The 17,190-nt window shown below is 41.1% G+C and overlaps 1 protein-coding gene across 1 annotated transcript; it reads right to left on the bottom strand.

Annotated features, from left to right (window-relative positions):
- Positions 1-3,828: 3,828 nt before the first annotated feature.
- Positions 3,829-15,519, bottom strand: Scml1 (Scm polycomb group protein like 1). The gene is made up of 8 exons (XM_090326101.1): positions 15,430-15,519; positions 12,347-12,445; positions 9,087-9,161; positions 8,084-8,188; positions 7,464-7,746; positions 7,236-7,346; positions 5,728-5,873; positions 3,829-5,421 (listed from the first exon to the last, which is right to left on the bottom strand). The coding sequence occupies exons 2-8, from the start codon at positions 12,374-12,376 to the stop codon at positions 5,287-5,289; spliced, it is 885 nt and encodes a 294-aa protein (XP_090182227.1). The 5' UTR covers positions 12,377-12,445; positions 15,430-15,519; the 3' UTR covers positions 3,829-5,286.
- Positions 15,520-17,190: the final 1,671 nt, after the last annotated feature.

Here is a 17,190-nt window from a genome sequence, read left to right as displayed (position 1 = left end):
TTCATTCTTGCTAGCATATCTTTGGATTCCACAAAGGTGGGCTTCTAACGAGGCATTTTCCTGCTTTCTCTCAGACTAGTGACTAATAATTGAACCAAACATAAATGTCATTTCATTTTCCTGCCTTTTGGCCTGAGGGAGAGGTTGGTCATTTGGCTGTCAAGCAATAAAATGGACTAGTTGGAAAAGAAGAAAAGAAACATGGGCTGGGAGAATGAAGCCCAGAGCCAAGGCCAGCTGTGGAATGACAGGGGCACATGTATATAAACTTCCATCTGCCTTGGATTCTGCACCTGTAAAACCACCCTCTGTTGCCTTTCTGATGGAAATAGATTGACCAGGTACCTCAGTCCCTGGGCCTGTATATAGGAGGTGATTTGAGCACCTTCTTTGCAGTAGATAGGCCCCACATAATGGTGAGTCTTTCAGGAATTCATCCTCCCAGGACAATACCAGGGCCCATTTCAGTGCCCCCTGAGTGCAGCACTTTAGGCACCTTGAGAGGCTGTGCAGACCCAGAAGCCTGCAGCCTGATGATCACAGGGGCTTGGGGACTAACTCAAAAGTAAAGTAGAACTGAATCCCTCTCCCTTTTTTTGTCAGTCTTCGGTGCTCAAGGCTAGCCTTCTACCACATCGAGCCCAGCTTCACTTTCAGTTCCCTGGTGTTTAATTGGAGAGGACTCTCATGAACTTTTTTGGTCTGAACTGACTTCAAACTGTGATCTTCACATCTCAGCCTTCTGAGTAAGCTAGGCGCTACCAGTGGCCCCTTTTACCAAATCCTTCTTAACCTGTGATGTCTTAGAGTAAGTAAACTGTTATCTGTAGTAGAAATTAAATTTTATCTCACAAGACACAGCAGCAGATTTTGTAAATGAATGCTCTTTCTAGAATGCGCTTTATTTAACCATAATCTGGATTATATATAGGTGACCACAGGGTAGCATGTCTTCTATAGAAACTGGGGACCTTGAAATAACTAACTACAGGAAAGGGTTTCTGGGATAAATGTAGAAAGGAAGTTTCTTGCTCCCTTTAAGAGTGCTGACCTTTCCACTACCAGAAGGGGATCCTTTATAGTAAAGGAATTTTCAAAAAAAAAACCTCTAAAGAGCTATTGCTTCTTGGCCCACCTGCTGAAGAGAAACCAGCCTTTTCCCACTTTGTGTTGGGAGACAGCATCCTCTGCTGTCCAAAATCTGTAACAACCACAGGGAATTTCTTTCCCTGAAGGAAGCTAATAAGGGCTTTTAGTATTAGGACCACTGTCCAGCCTGCTATTCCCAGAGGATTCAGAAAGGATTCCCTCACCCTTGGTTCACAGGATTCCTGTGGTTGTAGCCCAGGAGAGAGGAGTCCTGCAGGCTTGTGTCTGCGTAGCTCCCCACTAGGCTGAAAACGAAGGCAGAGGGCAGTGCTCAGAGCTACACTCACGGGGCACAAGGACATGGCCCCAAAGGTGGTCCTGGGTCTTGCAATCAGCAAAGGGAAGGATGGGCCAGCAATGCCCCAGGGAGCTGGAAGAGCAGAGACAGTGGCTGGGAGCACAAGCCAGTGAGTGGGGAGGAGGCCAAGGGGCGTCCTGAGTCACCACTGACATTGGTGGCTCTGCTTTGGGCCTGTTCCTCCACCCTGGCAGCACCCACCAGCCCACAGGAAATCCTCAAGGCCCCCCGGGGATCCAGCTCAGTGCAGACTCCTGCCAACCAGGCAGGCGCAGTGGGAGCAGGAGCTGCAGGGCTTCTGTTGACACTCGCAGGCCTCCAGGCTGAGCCCCACTGCACACTGCTCCACACAGTTCCTGTCCCCAGATCTCTATGTTCAGCTCCCCAGACAACCCGGCCCGTTCCCATCATCCACCTGCTTTTCACGGGAGGATGCTGAATGAAGCTCCCTGAGCCTCATGTGCCACCAAGGGTGAAATGACTTGAAAGTCAGCCTGCAGCATTGTGACCCGCTGTGCCCCCAGGACATACAGGGGTCCCGGGGCACTGGGCTCTCATCACTTCGATTCTACTCCATTAAAAATACTGCCGCCTACTGTTCAAGGCACCAAGGGTGACCACCTGTGGCATGGCTCTGCTGGGAGTGGCAGGGCAGCACATGGGGCTTGGCCTAAACCCTACCTCGTATGCTTGCAGCACTGCAGTAGAACTCAGGTCCCCAGTAGGGATGTTGGATCTTAGGGACTTGGGAAGATCTTCATAGGGCCTGGGAAGGAACATGGCATGCCGGAGGGAGCAAATTCAGGAAGAGCGCTCTGGCCAAAAAGAAAAACTTACATGTGATGAGTGTTGATTTACTGACTAGTAAGTCAGAAGAACCTAACTGGGAACTCTAAGTCCTAGACTATAGGCAGTACTGGTTTTTATTCAGACTATTCTTTGTGATAAAGTGGGGATTCAATCGTGTAAAATTGTATCGATTCCTAAAAAGAGCTCCTTTCCCTGAAGGGACCTGTTAGGCACCCCAGGCTGGTCTGGTACATAGTATATAATCTTGAACTCTTGATCATTTTGCCCCAGTATCCCTAGTGCTGAAATTACTAGTGTATACTACCAGACCTTTTGTTGAATCTAACATGTACTTTTCAACTGCATCAGTATCATTTAAGTTTTCTTCAGAGCCTTTTTCCCAAGTTGCTTGTATCTCATATTTCTATTAAAGCATCCATGCGATCTTTCTGGTTTGTATTTTCTGATTCTGTGTAATTGATCATACACAAGTTTATATCTGTATTTGAACCTCTCATAATCAAGTAACTAGTCCTGATATGCTGACTGCTTTCGTAATTCTGCTTTGTCTGGATTTTAAACCACTCTTGGCTTGCTTGCTGATCAGTTTTTGTTGAGCTTTTTTAAAAATGCCTAAGACAAAGGAGTTAAAAGCATATAATTGCTTTTAAAAATCAACCTTTGAATCTTCCTATTTATATAGCTATCATTAAGGTAGTTTGACATGTATTTGTGCTTTATCTCATGTTTATGCAGTTGCTGTCACCTGCTAAATGGCTATGCTTTGTTTTCTTCTAATCTTCCTCTGTGCTTTGGACATGAGTCAGGGTTTTTGTAATTGAACTATTACTAGAAAAGCAATATATTGTAGAAAAATCAGAAAGCAAAGATAAAACAAACGAAGAGTGGGGGCCAGAAAATTAAGGCTGCTTAGCTCTCAGGCAGATTTACTAAGGGATCCTGTAATGGATCAGATGGCAGAAGGGACAACACCAGGTACATCACAGAGGTGACCTGTGGCCTCTGTGGTCAAAAAAAGCAGCCAGCGTTATCAAATACATCGAGAGTTGGTATCTTGTAGCAGAGGGAGACTGGTATTTTCTGTTGCTTTTCCTTTGCCAGTCCTGGGGCTTGAACTTAGGGGTGAACACTGTCCTTGGGCTTTCTCAAGGCTAGAGCTCTACCACGTGAGCCACAGCATGTGGCTAATTATTATGTATGTGGTAGCAAGGAATTAAACCTGGGTCTTCGTGCATGCTAGGCAAGCAAGCTCTCTACCACTAGGTCAAACTCCCGGCCTGCCTGAGACTGGTATTGTCTACTACATTCACATAATCCCACAATATTGTCAGCAATCAATGTTTTGAGCACAAATAAAATTTGCTGTTTACATTTTTTTTCTCATGAGGTCTCTTTAAGACTGCTGCCCTTTGCTCCCGGACAAAAGAAATCAAGGGGTGCTCTAAAACTCGAGTAACTAGATATAAAAAGCTACAAAATCTATGGGAATATAGCTGCTTTTCAGCTTTCATAAATTCATGTGTTAATGTAATAGGGTGAAAACAAGTGAAATAAAGTGGGAGGCTTTAGCATTTCATGCAGTCATTTAACTTTATTCTATTTTAAAATGTGAAAGTGGCTGATTACAGTACTTTTCAAACACCTGAGGGCTTTTTAACTGGGCACAGGATCTTCATACAAACGACTTGAAGAAGACCAAGCTTCAGAATCGTGTTTTACGTTGCACAGGAACAATGTGAATAAAAGAATCCTTCATACCATGTGCGCTCATTGTATCTGACATTTGGGTATAAAATACACTTAGTTTTTCAGTAAAAACAAATGTAAACCCTTACCCCTGGTGAACATACTGATATTTCTAAAAAAGGGCTAATCTTATTAGTACCAACATTCACTACTTTTGTTATACTGAGCGGTACAAGATGTAAGTACAAAGTAATAACAAAACAATAAGGTGCATATTTTTCTTCCAAAGCTTAGTAGCACACATGGCACAGGACAGAGAGCTTCTATGTATGGAAACCAATCTACCATTTCTGATTTCCCTGAAGATCAAGCAGAGAGCTACTACTAGTGATGGCAAATGATTCAGATGTATTTCACAGGAGAAAAGCCTGGAGCTGATATGTAGCTCAGCATTACTTTTGTGGCAGAATGTGAAATGCCATTTTTAAACTCCAAAAGACTTGTGTGCATAGTTCAGATATAGAGCAAAATTTGAACATGAAATTATACTTGAGAAGAATAAATACATATGATAGAATATGTATCTAAAAACTTGGAAACAGGGGCTTTACAGAGACTTAGAAACAACAAATTCCCAGTTAAAATATCTGTTAGCTAAAAATAGGAAAGCATTATGGTAGCAGCTATTTGAATAAATAAAATAAGACTATGTCCAAACCACTCTTGTAAGTGCAATATCTGACATAGCCATGACTCTGTTTATCCTAAAACCTATCTGAGATCTGAAATTTTACAAAGTTGCTTTTTCCCACTAAACCTGACTATTGAAAGATGTGAAGATACAATGAAATGAGATTATATAGCTACTGCTTTTCTGGAAGCTGGAAGAACAAAAACAGTATAAAATATCTGAGGTGTTTACCACATTCAACTTTATGTTCTCTTATGAGAAAAAAATTTCTCATGGGTTACAGTTATCAATCTTGTGTGTGTGTGTGTGTGTGTGTGTGTGTGTGTGTATGTGTGTGTGTTAGCTGTTTTGATTCTACATATAAAAAGAAATTCATGCCAAGTGATCTTTGTTGTTTCCAATATAAAAGGCCATTTGTAAATTATACAAAAATATTAAAAAGATATAAAGATACACTTTAACTTCAATGTGATCATAAAAACATGTTATATAGATTTTTAAAAAGTAGGTCTGACTACAATATTGTACTTATCAGATGCTAGATATAACATACTTTTAGAGGAACTTTCTAGAAAACAAAATGGCAAGAAACTGCTTTTACTTAAGAAGGATTTGGTATACCCAATCTAAATTTCCGCTGATGGTTTTCCTTTCAATTTGGGCAGCGTCTTTCTTTCTTGAGCTTTTCGATGAGGTAGCACAGCTTCAAGGCTGATCCCAGCTTCAAGCCCATATATTTCATCATCATGTCAGTAGTAAGAAGTAACAGGGCCTTTCCATCGATTTCCTACAGACAAAGTGAATTTATAATAATACTGTTACTTCTTTATCTTTTCGAGAAGGAGTAGGAATGTAAGTATGTCAACATTAACTGATGGGAGTGAGAGAAATCAAGAAATAATAGAGGGAGTGAATTCAAAGTACATTATATGCGTTATGGAAATAGCACAGTTAAAGCCCTTTCGGTAATATAAAGAAAAATAACATGCTAATATAAAGAAAAATAACATTAACTGAAAGGTCTGCACAGAGGTAATTCCATAGCATTAGGGTAGCCTAGGAGGAAAAAAAAACAGATCCAAAGATACATTACATGTTGCTGGATGAGACCAGAGAGGAAGCATGCCATCTGAGGATCTGCACGCTTCAGAAACAGGATCACCTCATCCACAGACCAAGTTGAAGGATCCTCAAGGTTTTCTTGTTTCAGCGCGGCAGAGTCAAGTCCTTCAACTTCAACTGGGAGACAAACACAAATCACACTTGACCTGACCACTATTCTGAAAGAAGGGCTGTTAAGGTAGGGAGCAATGGTCTCACCCCTAGAACCTTCTCTTAAGTACTCAAGCAAGAACTCTGAGACTCCAATGTCAAAATCTAGTGAAAGCCTGAATAAGGATGATCTAAGGACAGCTTCCTAACTATGTTCCATATGACCACTACCACACAACAGGAGCTGCCTCAAAAGATAGTTGAAAGCTTCAAAGATCATAGACCCAAGTTTTCCTGGGCCACAAGCAAGAACAGATAAAGATGCATTCCTTGGATTAAATCAAGTTCATCTAACCCAATCCATTACTCTCCTACTTTAAGTGTACTGAAGTTCCCCCTTATATGTCTTTTAACCTCTTTTTCTATCTAAATTGGATTTTACTAAATATATGGAAATTCCCCAAATTTCCAGGTTTATAATTGCCTAAACTTGATTACACTTTTGTGGTGTATGCTGGGGTTGAAACCCAGGGCTGTGTGCTTGAGGGGCAAACACTGTGCCACTAAGCTATCCCCAGCCTTGAAACTCTCCACTTCAACCGAACACTTTCAGTAACTCTATTTTCTTAGAGAACCGACTTAGTTCTTTTGCCAAATCTCTATGACTTCAATGTGGATATTTTTTAGAACCACTTTTACTCTAGATTACTATCTATCCTGGCTTAAATGTTAATCTGTATTTTAAAGAAAACATAATTGCATTCTTCTGAGCTAGGTAAGAAGTAACTTTATCATTATATTTAATTCCTCTTTCATGTTTAACTGCACAGCTGTACTCTAATTGAAAAGATACTTGTTTAATAAAAATAACTGAGACATGAAATAATTCAGGTGTTCACAGGTCAACAAGTTTTAGCTGAACTGTTCACTCAGCTGTTGGGAAATTTCTTTGTATTTAGACAAGTATTAACTCAAGCAGAGTACTACAACCTCAAGTTAGTGTGTTTTATAATTTGCTAGAAGATTTATTTCTCTAACCAAGGACAGTCAATACAAATTTCATCTTTTCTGTGTGTGCATTAGCCAAAGGTAAATCCTTTCTTGCCTATCACCTGGGTATGTTTTAAGTTTCTTTATCTAGGACCAAGAGTAAAGAAAGAGAGATTTAAAAATTCATAGCGGAGCCATTATAGGTATCAAAGAAGAAGAGCAGTGTTAGTTGGTTAGCACAGTACCTTACAATACACACTCAAGCATTAGTCACCATTATAAACCTCACCCAAACCAGCCCTTAAACTAGGAAATAGCTTCCACTAGCTGGTCCAGAGGACGTTACAAACCAGCCGAGACAGTGCTATTGAGAACACATAGAAGTCATTCCAAACGCACCAAAGTCAGTTGAGATGCATGCAGATGACTCAGGGTGCTTGCACTCCGCTATGGGGAGTCCATTGTACACCGAGCTGGTCATTGGCTGGTCCAGTGAAGTTGGAGAAACTGCTGGAGAAGAGTCAGCAGAAGAGAGAGAGTTTCTGGAAATCTCAGAGTTGACAAAGGAGATCGATGCAGAAGAGCCACCCATACCATCATCAGGTCTGAAATGTGACTGGTACTCACCTCCAGAAGAAGTAGGAATCTGAGAATTTTCTCCCAGGACTGGTGACTCCAACTCCCTAAATTCAGACTCCTGCAGAGTTGCCTGGGGTTCATCAAAGTAGTCTGGGGAATCCAGAATACTACCCTCATTTTCATTTTCCTGCATGCAAACTGGTATACTGGAGTCAAGACAACTTTCAGAAGAGGAGAACAAATTGGTGTTATAGCGTCTGTTTCTGTTTTTCATAACTCTAGCTCTTCTAGAAAACATGTAGCTGTTTCTGCATGAAAATCTCACAGTATTCTGAAATGACACAAACCAAGCATAAATCAACAGTGTATGAAAAAGAAAATGAGTAATCATCAAAACACTTAATTTTCTTTTGATTATGAGTGCTTTAGATTCTTTTTCAGTCCTATATTTTATGTGATATGAATCATATATAGAACATAAAGTACTCATAGCTATATATTAAACCTAGCCTTTAGCATTCTTTCTTTCATCCTTCCTCCACCCCCCATCTACTACTATAGTAGGTATTGATCAGCCTAACTTTTAAAAAAGAAGTAACTTCCAGATAACTGGCCTCTTTCAAAGCCAGAAATTTATCAGAATTCGGAGAGTATTTTAAAACACTTACACGATAGTACCAAAGGGCTTGCTTGCGCAAGCGCTGGATTTTCATTATTTTTTTATGAATGATGTCACACTTCTTATCCAGGTTCTGAAGAGCATCCTGTATAACCTATTAGGGCACATGGTATTAGTAGTAGCTGTGCTTGAAAAGAACAGTGACATGTGAAAATGCCATGAAGTCATGTATAACTGCCAGACAGAATTAAAGCATTCAAGCCATCAGAAACATCGCATCTTCTATGTGAGGTCCAGTTTGGAGGTGATACAGAGCCCACTAGGTAAAAACAAAGCCTCCATCTGCTCCTGCACCACCGATCATATCAGAAGGTGCTACTCCTATTATGGAAAAAGCTCTCTTAGAACAGAAATGTTCCAATGTGCAAAGGGGCAAAAAGTCAGTCTCTTGTGATTAGTAGGCAGTGCCACTTATTAGCTATCTATCTATCTGATCTTTTAGGCAAGTCACGGACTTCTCTGTGATTTTTCTTTCCTTCTGTACAGAGACACTTCCCTCCCATGAGTCTTCCTATATGTTGTTGGCTCTTTGCTTCCTCCACCATCTGCTGCCTTCCTAGTTTAGACCACTGCCTACAGCTCTTTACTCCTCTTTCTTCCCAGGCAGCTTTTTCCCCACCAAGTCAAGTACAGAGTGGACACTGGGAGCGGAGAAGGAGACTAGGATAGGACTGTTCCCAGTCAAATCCCTCTCCCTTGAGCTCCAAAGTTGTCTCTTCTCTCCCAGAACCCAGGGGCTCTGGGGTAGTCACACACACGCACACACACACACACACACACCTAGGTTACATCCTGATTCCTTTTCCTATAGCCATCCTTGTGAAGAGACAGGGCTCGAGTAGTAGTGCCAGCCTTGAGGAAAAAAAGCTCAGGGACAGCACCTGGGCTTTGAGTTCAAGCTCCAGGACAAAAAGTAGAGAACTATAGAAACTGAAGAGCAGAGAATAGAAAAAGGAGAGGAGAGGGGAAGGGAGGGGAGGGAACTTTCCTACCTCACAGTGGGTTAGAACATCCAGCATTGAGGCTTCTTCGTCCTGTCTAGAGAATACGGTGACTGGAACAGCACTCTGCTTTAAAAAAATTTTTGAAATAGTAGTTAATGTTTTATTTCAGTAAGAGCTATACTTTACACCAAAGAAACCATTGCGTTTACATGCTTATACCAACCTTTTAAAAGTCTTAATCAAAAAATGAGATTTTTTTTGCCAGTCCTGGGCCTTGAACTCAAGGCCTGAGCACTGTCCTTGGGCTTTCTCAAGGCTCTTAGAGCTCTACCACTTGAGCCACAGTACCACTTCTGGCTTTTTTCTGTATATGTGGTACCAAGGAATTGAACCAGGATCTTCGTGTATGCTAGGCAAGCACTCTACCACTAGGCCATACTCCTAGCCCCAAGAGATAAAATTTTTAAGCTCATCATAATTTGGTATGAAAATAATGACTGCCAATTAAGGAAAGAAGAACCAAGATTTACATTTCCAGTAAAAAAAAAAAGGTACCCTGCTTTTCCTACTGAGGAATATATGGGGTGGGGGTGGAGGGATGATTAAGAGCTCATTGTGCAATAAAAAAGCACATACTATCAGGATAAAAAGTATTTCCTTAAATATGACTTTATCAAGGAATTCCATAGTATTTTTACAAGTTACACTTCCTTTCTCTTTAAAGTAGAAAATATTAATACATTAGGCAGCTAACAACTAAAATTACATCATCAATTATATATATATATAGTTGTTTTTGAAATGTATAAGAGTAGTATTAGTATTATCATTACAAGTAGATATTTGGGTTATTATCTGAGCAACACTAAAATGTAAAGAAAAAGTGAAGGAACTAGTAAAGTCAAGAAGAATTAAAAGAAAATTTGAGTTCCAGTTTACTTTTAGGAAGCTCCAAAGGCTTGTCTAGTTTTTGTTGTCGCTGTTCTGTTTTGTGGTGGTACTGGTATTAAAACCAGGGCTTCAGTCATGGTAAATAAGTGCTCTACCACTGAGCCATGGCATGCACCCTACCCCAGCCCTTTGCACCCTACCCCAGCCCTTTTGTTTTTGAGACAGGGTCTCACACTTACTTTTGTCTATGCTAGCTTCAACTGTGGATCCTCCACTCTCCCCCCCTCAACAGGTAGAGTTCTCATGTCCAGCCAAAAGATCTGTTTATACTATCAAATGATCTTTGCCTTTTCGTATAAACTGTGCCACATAAAACAGTATTTTCCATGGAGCCTAACTCCTACTATATTTCAGGGCAGAAAGACTATGCTAAATGTCTCTGTGTGTCTTTCTCTGTCTCTGATCTAGTACCTGTCCTGTGTTAAATTTCAGGGTGTTAGTTCTGGCCCTGAACTTCTTTTTGCTCAAGACTTGTACTCTACTAAATTTGAGCCACAGCTCCACTGCTGGCTTTTTTTGTGATCCTCAGATCCTCTAATCTCAGTCTCCTAAGTAGCTAAGGTTACAGGGTAAGGCACCAGCAAATGGCTTGAAGCTGCTTTAAAGCAAACTGTTAGGTGACCAAAACGTTACAGGACTTGGGATTTTTGAATAATCCAACAGTGCCACTCTGTGGACAAAATAGGAAACACGTAAGCACTTACATTTTCTGACCAATTAATCTTAAAACTGGTGCTGGCAGCTCACACCTGTGGTGGCTACTCCGAAGCTTGAAATTTGAGGATTTGAGTTTGAAGCCAGCCTTCTGACAAATCCGAGAGAGTCTTATCTCCAATTAACCAGAAAAAGCTTGAAGTAGAGGTATGGTCCAAGTATTAGTGTGCTGGCCTTGAAGAAAAAGCCAAGCTAGAGCAAAAGGCTCCAGTTCAATCCCTAAACCAGCATGTGCGAACACACACACAGTCACACACACCCCAAAAACCTTTTTAGGCATAAATAAGTAAATCAAAAATAAGCATTACTTTTTGGTAAACCTAACCGCTTACTCTACAACTAATTATGAAATCAAGAACTACTTTTAAAATTAGTATACTTGGTATCCATGTATGTTTTCATTTCAAAATAATATAGATCACTGCTCAGAAAAATATGCCTCATGGGCTGGGAGTTTGGCCGAGTGGTAGAGTGCTTACCTAGCATGCACAAAGACCCAGATCAATTCCTTGATACCATATACAGAGAAAAAAGGTGGAAGTGATGCTGTGGCTCAAGTGGTTGAGCTCTGGCCATGAGAAAAGTTCAAGGACAGTGCTCAGGCCCTGAGTTCAAGCGTCAAGACTGGCCAAAAAAGAAAAACAAATATGCCTCCTGTTTTCCAAAGTGTTCTCACAAATAAGCCAGGCTGAAAAAATCTAAATATCACATGTTCCCTGTCACATGTGGAATCTAGTCCTTAAAAAAACAAATGACTTTAAGAAAAGGTATCAATGTTTGTGAAGTTATGCATCTTCTATCTGGTGAATATAATGTAACCCTTCTATTAATCACAATAAAAAACCCTTATTATTCCAGAAAAAAAGACATAATAAAAAATGAATGACTTAATGTACTATGTTATCTCTCATATCTTTTGCTGTCCCTTGGTTATTTCATATGGTTACAGCATTTTACCTTGTTATCTGATATATTGCATATATGTTTATTTGGTTATTTCAAATAGGATAGGGAAGGGGGGAAAACAAGATGAGGGGCATGGTTGGGGGGAGGGAAATGGGGACCAAGACATGAGAAAGGGTATCAATGTTTGTGAATACAATGTAACCCTTCTATTAATTACAATAAAAATATAGAAAAAGAATGACATAAATTTGAATCTGGGGAGAGGATTAGGGGGACTAAATGAAAGGTGAAAGGAGGGAGTGAGATTGTGAGAGTATTATATGAGTATTTACTATGCATTTATGTGAAAAGAACTATGAAACAGTTAAAATTGTTTTACAACAGGAAGAGTGGAGGATAAGAAAGTGTAAGAAAGAGTAGGATAAGGTAAGTTTTACTGGGACCGGGAGTTTTGCCTAGTGGTGAGTGCTTGCCTAGCATGCACAAAGACCCAAGTTCAATTCCTCAGTACCACATACATAGAAAAAAGCCAGAAGAGGTACTGAGGCTTAAGTGGTAGAGCTCTAGCCTTGAGAAAGTCCAAGGACAGTGCTCAGGCCCTGAGCTCAAGCCCAGGACTGGCAAAAAAAGAGAACTACCTTTGTATAATTTATACTAATTTTAAAAATAGTAAAGAGATTTGAATATACTAATACCAATACAGAAAAGAGCAAAGATTCTAAATTTAAAATACAAACCATACTGGCTTCATTGTTGATGGAAGACATCTTGTCTTGTGCAATAGAAGAAACTCTACTTCCTGAGTGGAGCAAACTATTTTAAGTGATCTAAGTCTCCTGAAAAAGAATGCACAAAATTTTTACTCCACATGCTCCCTAAATAAAGCTTAACATGGATATGCATTTAGAATGCCTTCTCAAATCAGTCTTGATTGGAGTGTGCACTCATGTGCATGTATGTGTCACTGTGTATGCCTGTATGTGCAAGCACTAGTCCTGTGGCTTTAACTCAGGGTCTGTGGGATGCCCCTAATTTCTTTCTTCTTTCTTTTCTTTCTCAAGGTTATATCACTTGAGCCAGAGATCTGCCTTGGGCTTCTTTGTTAGTTGGAGGTCACAGTCTCGTGGAGTTTCCAGCTTGGGCTGCTTTCTAATTGTAATCCTTAGATCTCAGTCTCCAGAATACCTAGGATTGGCAACGTTTAGATAAAAGATAGTAGATAAGACATTAATAAGAACACTGGGTAGACCATCTATTGCTGCTGGAAGAAAAAGCAACCTCCCAACCTTGACCTTGAATAAAAGAAGCCAAGCAACAAAAAAAGAATGCAATGTATGATTTGACTCACAGAAAGCTGAAAAACAAGCAAAATTGATCCATTAGGAGGAATCTTTCCAAATTATTGCCTTTAATATACTATAGTTTAATGACTTAGTGTCCTGTTTTGTAAACAGGCTTTGAGTTATTTAACCAGTTCATAATTCATGGACATTCAAGTTACTTCTAAAGTCTTACATTTATAAAGAACACTCTAGAACAGTCTTGCCTTGAATCAAGTCATTTTAGGATATACTTCTCTAGAAGCCAAAACAATCGATTAAATAATTCAATTCATAAAAATTCTCCATTACTTCTTTGTGAATAAGGAGCACTATTAGGTGTAAGTTTCACAGCACACTAACCCAGCTAGTCTGGCATGTCGTTTTTAAAGCTGAACAGATCACAGTACCAAGTGACACTTTAGCATGAGACCATCAAATAATTTTTTCCTTTGATTTACTGATGCAACATATTTCTTCTTATTATTAAACTCCAGCTCTACTTCTGAAAAGCAGAGAAGCTATGTCAAAAACTACCCCATCTGGTTACAAAAATGCTTTCTCCAATGATAACGCTGACTCTTTATCTGAGTATTGATGCTTTAGGCTTGTAACTGGAATAGTTTTAGTTACAACCTCCTCACTTACAAGCTATGTAAGTATAAATAATTTCAGGACAACTGAGAGTACTTAATTCTCTATTTCCTACTTCAAGGCTATAAAATAATTGTATAAGTCTCATTTTTCATGGAGGCAGAGGGATTAAACATCAATAATTAGTGTGTACAAAAATACTATTATCTTATTTGGATATTATCTATGATTATTCTATTTATCTATTTACATAATACTATCTCCAAGAAAACATCATGGAATAGATAAGAATAAATTTTCACTGTCATAATATTCAATCTGCAATCATATTGTACATTATAGATATAACAATTCTTTTTTTGTAAAACAACTGTCTTATCTTTTAAGTATTAGGTCATGTTGCAAACAGACATAAAACTAGGTTTTCCTTAGAAACACTTGAAAAGAAATTCAAATTAGAATATTTGGCATTTCCGTTCCAACGGATTTTTAACATCTCTGTGTGTCCCAATTCACAGATAAATACAATTATTACTTGATAAACTGCACCGTTGTGATGTGTGCCTAATTTTGAAATGTGCAAAATATAGTCTTCCAATGTATAATATTAAGTCATAAGCACACCATACATTTTATTTTCGTTTCACTGCTTCCCAGAAGGTAATAATTACAGCTTCTACAGTATTAAGAAAGCTCAAAGGAGTAGATAATGCAAAAAATATTTTCATTAAGCTCAAACCCTACAAAATTTACCCGATTTACTTAAAATGAAACTTATTTGTATATTATAATAAAATCGAAACTAAATCTAAGGTATTGGTGTTAATTTTTTTTTTCTTAAAACTCTTGAGGGTCCCATACTCCAGCAAGATAATTGTTCACTTCTTCAACAAGACGGGGATCACGAGGTTGAGGGCTGAAAATGGTATTTCGCTCTTGGAGCTTAGCAAGAAAGAAGAAAATGACCAGAGCCACGACAGGACCTCCGCGATACCTGTTACAAAACCATAAAAGTGCCCGGAGCGTGAATAAAGCCAAGTGGAAGGGGGAGAGAAACAATTCTCAACACAGTTAACGTAGAGATTTTTCTAGTAAGTACTGAAACAGCCGGCGGGGGCTGGATCCCCGAGCCTGCAATCGAGGCTCCCCGCTTCCCGGGGGTCCCCACATTTTACCGTTTTTCCAGTCTCCAGCGGCCGCAAAGCATACTATTGTGGGAGTATCTGCGCCCCACACCGGTACCGTTGGTTTTGGGTTCCCTAATTTAATTACAACGGAATGGAGGGAATGGAAAGGCCGTCTTTGAGCCAACGCCCATTACCTGAAAGTCTCCGTTAAAATCTCCTGAAGATGCTACTGGAATCAAAGCAAGAGTTTCCCAAACCTGATCTGCGCCAAGAAAATGCGTTCTCGCCTTCCTCCTCAGCCCGGCCACGCCCCCGACTCCTCCCACTTCCCACGCCGCCCCTGGCGCCGCCACCCGCAGCACCCCGACCGCCCCCGGCTCCCGCGCCTCCTCCCGCCCCAACGCCCCTCCATCCAGGAAGAGAAAAGATCAAAAGACAGAAAGGGAGAAAATTCCATGCACCCCAGAAAGTGAGCACCAAGTACTTCACCAGGAGCCAAACTGATCACGGGAACCACCCCAAGCACTTTTAAAAAAGTGGAAACGACAAGGTGTGGATTCCCCGCTCCCCAGAACGAAAAGTCCCGCCCCACATCCCCCCCCCCATGCCCGACAGTCTCAGCCTCTAGGTAAAGCCTTGCACACCTGAGATGTCTCACCGGATAGGCAGACCTATGACTGGACCCAGACCTGAACCTGTAACCCAGCCTCCAAAGGGCGTCCGAAGACCGGGTGCTGGTCCAAGCCTCAGCTTCCCACCTTTTCAACCACTACTGCTTACCGCGGGCGGCTGTCCAGTAGCGAGCGCCCGGGCGGCAGGCAGCTGGCAGCGAGCAGCGGGCGGCTTGGCGGCTGGCGACTGGCTGCTGTGGAGTCGGCGAGCAGCGAGCGAGCGAGCAAGCCCAGAGCGCGGGCAAATATTCACTCAGCCACGTGCACAGCGGGAGGTGGGGTGGTTTCACTGACCAATCAGCGGTCATCTATGACCATTCCCTGGCCAATCTTGTGGGCCGTTTTTTCAAGGGGCAGGGTTATTATCCCTACCTTTGGGCTAAGGGCTGTGCAAGGGAAGGGTTGCTTGGGAGACAGCAGGGGGCAGGAGCTTCAGTGCCTCCTCCGGTGCTCATCCAGTCCTGAGGGGGAGGGGAGTTTCTCACGTGGAGAAGATCAGGGTAGGATCAGCTCCCTGCACATCTGTCTCAAGTGCTTTAGTCACGTGTGCTCTGCATTTTTGCTGATTCATGCAGCATATATGCAATCCCACCTATAGGGTGACAGAGAGCAAAGGCCTTAGGCAAAGCAAATGCACAAGGCAAAAGTCTAAAAGGACTCCAGTCATTTTCTTTGCACTAGTTCTGGGACTTCATTTTAGGGCCGAGGTATATTGGCCCTTAGTTTTTGTGCCCAACGCTAGCACTCCACCGCTTGAGTCACACATCCACTTGGGCATTTTGCTGGTTAATTGGATATAAGTAAGAATCTCACAAACTTTTCTGGCGGGACTGGCTTTGAATTGCGATCCTCAGATCTCAGCCTCCTTAGTATCTGTTGAGCACCTAGGATTACAAGCAGGAGCTACTGTCACCTGGCAAGGATTCCAGGTATTTTGTTCTTTTCTTTTTTCTTTTTTTTCTTTCTTTTTTTTGGGGGGGGTAACTCATCATTTTTACTGTTAGTTTTCGGACAAAGCCATCTCTACTTTAAAAAAAAATTCTCTTTTTAAAAAAGTTTAGGTGTTATGCAGGTGCTGTACAGACAGAAGGGTCAGTTTCATAAGTCATATACACAGTACTTTTCATTTTGGACAATGCCACCCCTTTTCTCGTTCTGGCCCATATTTTTCCTCCCATTCCCACCCGGAAATTGTATCATTTATTTTCAACATAGTATCTACTGAGCACAACTGCTGCATTTGTTCACTCATTGTCCCTGCATTTCTGTGCCTCCCCTTACCCTCCCAAAGGCAGATAAAGGAACAAACAAGACAAAAAGAGAACAAAAACCCCTCTTATATCTTTTCCTTGGACTGATTCCAGCTTTTAAAGGGAAAAATATGGCCAGAAAAGCAAACAGTGACTGAGATCTCTGACAGAAAACACTGTACAATAATTGAAATTTCTGGACTCACAGGTAGTAGTCCTCTCTTTCTGCTGAAAAGCACTAGCTCTTCACTTGGATCCACAAATTAAGAGTATGAGGAAAGCTTGGGATACCTGCCTACAGTTTGTATTTAATCTTTGCCTCAAGTCATTGGTTCCATTGTCACTTTGCAATCACCTTGGGTGCCAGGAAAGACAGGATTTTTAAGACAAGGACTTCAATGCCCCCTAATGAACAAAGCCTTGCAGGACAGATCACCACAAAACGAGGGCAATTACCTCTGAGGCTTTACCCTAGAGCAGGAGGAATCATCTCATGAAAACCAGATTGCTCCCCTCAAGTTATAACAGTGGTAAAAACATACCCAGAACCTGGAAGAACCAGAACCAAGATAATGACCAACCAGACCAAACCTGTAGCTGGATTTTTTAATGCTCTACTG

The sequence above is a fragment of the Megascapheus bottae genome, chromosome X, assembly GCF_031878675.1.
Source record: "Megascapheus bottae isolate mThoBot1 chromosome X, mThoBot2.hap1, whole genome shotgun sequence".
Lineage (NCBI taxonomy): Eukaryota > Metazoa > Chordata > Mammalia > Rodentia > Geomyidae > Megascapheus > Megascapheus bottae.
The sequence above is the reverse complement of the archived record's forward strand: the minus strand, read 5'-3'. Positions and strand labels throughout refer to the sequence as shown.